The sequence below is a fragment of the Pezoporus occidentalis genome, unplaced genomic scaffold, assembly GCF_034315485.1.
Source record: "Pezoporus occidentalis ecotype Australia unplaced genomic scaffold, CSIRO_AGI_Poc_V1 ctg185, whole genome shotgun sequence".
Classification (NCBI taxonomy): domain Eukaryota; kingdom Metazoa; phylum Chordata; class Aves; order Psittaciformes; family Psittacidae; genus Pezoporus; species Pezoporus occidentalis.
Genome location: NW_026913693.1, coordinates 435,442 through 441,423, shown reverse-complemented (window position 1 = coordinate 441,423; position 5,982 = coordinate 435,442). Strand labels below are relative to the sequence as shown.

Here is a 5,982-nt window from a genome sequence, read left to right as displayed (position 1 = left end):
AACACATTTTTCTTTTAATTGAAAAACAGTTTAGAAAGACTACCATAAAGACAGAGATTTATACTGTAAACCTACAGTCTGGTAAAAAAAAAAAAAAAAAAATCTATCTTGTAAATATAATCTTCAAGCCACAAAACTGAGTTGAATGTATCCTTTATAAATCATTCCCAGAATTTTTAAAGGATGCTGGTTAACCTTTTATCTGTGTAAAGGAGGTATATTAGATTTCAACATAATTCTGTTTATTAAAAGGATGACAATTTTTTTTATCAGAAATATCAAGACAGATTTTTTTTAATGTCAAGTATATTTTAGTTAATTATTTTTGTACAGAACATACATGTTATTTAAATCCTGAGAGTTCTCTTTCAGATTTTATTTTTTATTTTTTATTTTTTTATTAATTGGAACGTGTTCCAGCTCTTTGCACTTCTATTTGTACTTTACATTTTATGCTTGTGCCTCCCCATCTAGCCACAGATTTAAGAAGGTGAGCTAAAGAGTTTTCATTCTGTCGTGGTTTAAACCCAGTCAGGTAGCTTGTTCACTCACTCCCAGTGAGTGGTGCCGAGCTGACAACAATCGAGGTCCGTGTCCGTCTCCCCCCCCGCCTCCCCGCACCGGGGCTCTCCCCTTCCCCGCTCCCGGAGGAACGGGGAGGAGGATCGAGAGAGTGCAACTCCTACGGGTTGAGACAAAAACAGTCCAGCAACAAATCACCACCACTACTATCAGCTAAAACAATGATAAGGGAAAATAACAAGGGAAGAGAATACGATACCACCGGCCAAGAAAACGAGTTCCACCCGGAAGCCCCTGTCCTTCCGGGTAACTCCCAGTTACCCCTCACCCCGGGCATGACGTGCTGTGGTATGGAATACCTCCCCGGCTAGCCCGGGTCAGGCGCCCCGTCTCTGCTTCCTCACAGCTTCCCCTCCTCCCTGGCAGAGCATGAGCCTCACAGAGTCCTTGGTCAGGGTAAACATCACTTAGCAACAACCAAAAACATCGGCTTCACCAACACTGTTCTCAAGCTGGAAGTCAAAACACAGCACTGCACCAGTTAACACAAAGGAAAAACATGACTGCTACTGAGGAACCCAGGACATTATCCACCCCTTATTCCATACCATTCACGTCGTGCTCAGATCCCACATTTTCAATACACCATCGCTCTCCCACATATATACATCCATATACATACAGACCAAGAGGAAAAAATCATTTTCTTAGTGCATGGACCAATCCCTATAATGCTGCCGAGTCCATTCGGTCCATGATGTTCAAAGTTCATTCTCTGTTGGGATGATGGCTGGAGGGAAGTCAGGGCCAGTCGTTGGTGACCTGGAGACATCTAGTTGATGGGCTATAAAAGCATTACACAGCAGGCAACAGCATACAATTCACTGGCTGTTTTCCCCTAAAATCAAATCCCCTTGAGGTATACATCGGACTTCCCCATCTTCCCGCATTACCCACCAGGTATATCCAGGTCCCTGAGCAAAAGCAATCCCACGAGTGGGTTTGCCTTTACCTGAAGCAGGAATAACCCAGACTGTCTTCCCCAGCAAATTCTTCATATGCACCACGGGAACTTTGTCCCCCTCTACAATATGTAAAAGTTTTGACTGGGCTGGGCCAGCCCTGTTGGCAGATCCTCTGGTGTTGACCAGCCAGGTGACCTTTGGTAACTGTGTATCGCAATGCTTGAAAGTTCCCCCACCCATTGCTCTCAGTGTAGTTTTTAACAGCCCATTGTACCATTCGATTTTCCCAGAGGCTAGTGCATGGTAGGGGATGTGATATACCCACTCAATGCCATGCTCTTTGGCCCAAATATCTATAAGGTTATTCCGGAAATGAGTCCCATTGTCTGACTCAATTCTCTCTGGGGTGCCGTGTCACCACAAAATCTGTTTCTCAAGGCCCACGATAGTGTTCCGGGCAGTGGCATGGGGCACAGTGTATGTTTCCAGCCACCCGGTGGTTGCTTCCACCATGGTAAGCACGTGGCGCTTGCCTTGGCGGGTTGGTGGCAGTGTGATATAGTCAATCTGCCAGGCCTCCCCATATTTATACTTCAACCATCGTCCTCCATACCAAAGAGGCTTTAACCGCTTGGCTTGTTTAATTGCAGCACATGTTTCACACTCATGAATAACCTGGGCAATAGTGTCCATTGTTAAGTCCACCCCTTGGTCACGGGCCCATCTATATGTTGCATCTCTGCCCTGATGGCCTGAAGTGTCATGGGCCCACCGGGCCAAAAATAATTCACCTTTATGTTGCCAATCTAAGTCCATCTGAGCCACTTCAATCTTAGCCGCTTTATCCACTTGTTGGTTGTTCTGGTGTTCCTCAGCGGCCTGACTCTTGGGTACATGGGCATCTACATGACGTACCTTCACCACCAGGTTCTGCACCCTGGCAGCAATATCTTTCCACAGTGCAGCAGCCCAGATGGGTTTACCTCTGTGTTGCCAGTTGCTCTGCTTCCATTGCTTCAACCACCCCCACAGGGCATTTGCCACCATCCATGAGTCAGTATAAAGTACTGGCCACTTTTCTCGTTCAGCAATGTCCAGGGCCAGCTGGATGGCTTTCACCTCAGCAAACTGACTCGATTCACCCTCTCCTTCAGCAGTTTCTGCAACTTGTCGTCCAGGACTCCATACAGCTGCCTTCCATCCCCGATGCTTTCCCACAATACGGCAAGAACCATCAGTAAACAAGGCATACTGCTTTTCACTTTCTGACAGTTTATTATATGGTGGGGCCTCTTCAGCGCGCATCACCTCCTCCTCTGGTGACATTCCAAAATCTTTGCCCTCTGGCCAGTCCGTGATAACTTCCAGAATGCCTGGACGACTGAGATTTCCTATTCGAGTTCGTTGTGTAATTAGTGCAGCCCATTTACTCCATGTAGCATCGGTTGCATGATGTGTAGAGGAGACCCTGCCTTTGAACATCCAGCCCAGCACGGGCAGCCGGGGTGCCAGGAGGAGCTGTGCTTCAGTGCCAATCACTTCCGAAGCAGCTCGAACCCCTTCATAGGCTGCCAGTATCTCTTTCTCAGTTGGGGTATAGCTGGCCTCAGATCCTTTGTATCCCCAACTCCAAAAGCCGAGGGGTCGACCTCGAGTCTCCCCTGCAGCTTTCTGCCAGAGGCTCCAGGTAGGACCGTTCTCCCCAGCTGCAGTGTACAGTACATTTTTTACATCTGGCCCAGTCCGGACTGGTCCAAGGGCTACTGCATGAACTATCTCGCGTTTAATTTGCTCAAAGGCTTGTTGCTGCTCAGGGCCCCATTTAAAATCATTCTTCTTCTGGGTCACATGATAGAGGGGGCTTACAATCGAACTGTAATTTGGGATGTGCATTTTCCAGAACCCCACTGCACCCAAGAAAGCTTGCGTTTCTTTCTTATTAGTTGGTGGAGACATTGCTGTTATCTTGTTGATCACATCTGTGGGGATCTGTCTACGTCCATCTTGCCATTTTATTCCCAAAAATTGAATCTCCTGGGCAGGTCCCTTGACCTTACTCCGTTTTATGGCAAAACCGGCTTTCAGCAGGATTTGGATTATTTTCCTCCCTTTCTCAAAGACTTCTTCCACTCTATCGCCCCACACGATAACGTCATCAATGTATTGCAAGTGTTCTGGAGCTTGCCCCTGTTCCAGTGCAGTCTGGATCAGTCCATGACAGATGATAGGGCTGTGTTTCCACCCCTGGGGCAGTCTGTTCCAAGTGAACTGGACACCCTTCCAAGTAAAAGCAAACTGTGACCTGCACTCTGCTGCCAAAGGAATTGAGAAAAATGCATTGGCAATATCAATCATGGCATACCACTTGGCTGCCTTTGACTCTAGTTCATACTGAAGTTCTAGCATGTCCGGTACGGCAGCACTCAATGGTGGTGTGACTTCATTCAGGCCACGATAGTCTACTGTTAGTCTCCATTCTCCGTTAGACTTTCGCACTGGCCATATGGGGCTATTGAAGGGTGAGCGGGTCCTGCTGATCACCCCCTGACTCTCCAGTCTACGGATCAGCTGATGGATGGGAATCAGGGAGTCTCGGTTGGTGCGATATTGCCGCCGGTGCACTGTTGTGGTCGCAATTGGCACTTGCTGTTCTTCAACTTTCAGCAACCCCACAGCAGAGGGATCTTCTGAGAGACCAGGCAAGGTGGACAGCTGCTCAATTTCCTCAGACTCCAAAGCAGCAATACCAAAAGCCCATCGGTACCCTTTTGGGTCTTTGAAGTACCCTCTCTTGAGGTAGTCTATGCTGAGGATGCATGGAGCCTCTGGACCAGTCACAATAGGGTGCTTTTGCCATTCCCTCCCAGTCAGGCTGATTTCAGCCTCCAGCACAGTCAACTCTTGGGATCCTCCTGTCACTCCAGAAATATAGATGGGTTCCACCCCTTGACAGCTTGATGGCATCAGGGTACACTGTGCACTGGTATCTACTAGAGCCTTATACTTCTGTGGGACTGATGTGCCAGGCCATCTGATCCACACAGTCCAGTAAATCCGATTGTCCCCTACCTCCACCTGGCTGGAGGCAGGGCCCCTCTAATGGTCGTCACAGCGTTGGACACTTAAGTCGTGTTGAAAGGGATTATTCTTCGTTATCACAGGAGCTGGAGTAAAATCAGCTCTTCCACTCCATCTGGGAAACTGCTCACCAGAGACTGAAGCCGTAGCTCTCATGGGACGATCAGTCTTGGCCCTTGCTCCCCTCTTCAGTTCACTCACCCGTTCCTCCAAAGCTGAAGTAGGTTTTACATCCCACTTTGTCATGTCTTCTCCGTGATCCAGCAGGTAAAACCATAGGGTACCCCGTGGCGTATACCTTCTGTATCTCCTCTCTTGAACAATAGGACGCCTTTTGTTAATAGCTGAGACGTGTGTTGGTACACGTGAGGAGCCGGATAAATCAGATAGATTGTCCTTCAATTGTTCGAGGTCCTGGGACAGTTTTTTCACAGCTGAGATGATGGAAGGGGTGAGATTGTCTTCGAACTCTCGGAGTTTATGAACCATTTCATCCACTGTTAGTGGTACTATGTCATTCCAGGTCACTGTTGCCAATGAATGGGCATATGATGACGGTGCATTCCATGTAAGTTTTCGCCACATGGGTTGTGTACATTCAACTTCATCTGGATCTATAGGTGTATTCCCGTTATTCGGCTTGATGTGATAGATCATCTCTACGATGGCCGATTCCCTCAGAGACTGGATGCCTTTGTCTATAGTAGTCCACTTGGCCGAACGACTTGTAACATCGTCCTTGTACGGAAACCTTTCTTTCACAGCTGCCAAGAGCCTCCTCCAAAGGCTGAGGGACTTTTTCTCTCTTGCAATTGCTTGGTCAATTCCCCCTTCTCTAGCAAGTGATCCCAGCTGCTTGGCTTCTGTACCTTCTAGTTCGTGACCATCGGCCCCATTGTCCCAGCATCGGAGTAACCAGGTGACGATGTGCTCCCCTGGTTGACGGGTAAAATCTTTTCGCATATTCCGGAGCTGGGTTGAGGTCCGAGGTCTTCTTCTTCTTCGTCATGTGATGATGACTCCTGATCAGATTCTGGACCGGGTGGTGAATTCATTGGTTCTTCATCTCGCTTCACCCTTTTTGCCTCCTTTTTGCTTGTTCTCTTGCATACAGGGGCAACTGATATTGGTACGAATTGGTCCTCTGGTTTGGCTGCAGTGATTATCACTGTGGTTTGAGTAGCAACTGTACTTGTTGCTGGGGGTGGTGTAGCTACTGTGCTTGGAGCTGGGGTAACCGCGCTGTCTGTTGCAGTTGAAGTTTGAGCAGCTGCTGTACTTGCCACTGGGGTAGCTGTGCTGTTCATTGCAGCCAAAGTTTGAGTAGCGACTGTCGCTTTGCCCTCAGATCCGCCGACATTCTTTTCCTTTTGAAGGTGCTGGATAGTGTTGAACAAGGCCCTGTAAGCATAGGCCA

The 5,982-nt window shown here is 48.0% G+C and overlaps 1 protein-coding gene across 1 annotated transcript; it reads right to left on the bottom strand.

The window, feature by feature from the left end:
• Positions 1-1,764: 1,764 nt before the first annotated feature.
• Positions 1,765-3,609, bottom strand: LOC134162253 (uncharacterized). The gene is made up of 2 exons (XM_062615878.1): positions 2,471-3,609; positions 1,765-2,278 (listed from the first exon to the last, which is right to left on the bottom strand). Exons 1-2 carry the CDS (start codon positions 3,441-3,443, stop codon positions 1,902-1,904), a joined length of 1,350 nt encoding a protein of 449 aa, XP_062471862.1. The 5' UTR covers positions 3,444-3,609; the 3' UTR covers positions 1,765-1,901.
• Between the last annotated feature and the right edge of the window lie 2,373 nt (positions 3,610-5,982).

What these genes read in the sequence shown, in the direction of transcription:
- LOC134162253 (XM_062615878.1), bottom strand. Translation starts at nt 3,443, where the DNA reads ATGTCTCCACCAACTAATAAGAAAGAAACGCAAGCTTTCTTGGGTGCA. An exon ending in GAGCAACTGGCAACACAGAG is followed by an intron (nt 2,279 to 2,470) that starts GTAAACCCATCT and finishes GGCAACATAAAG; the next exon opens with GTGAATTATTTTTGGCCCGG.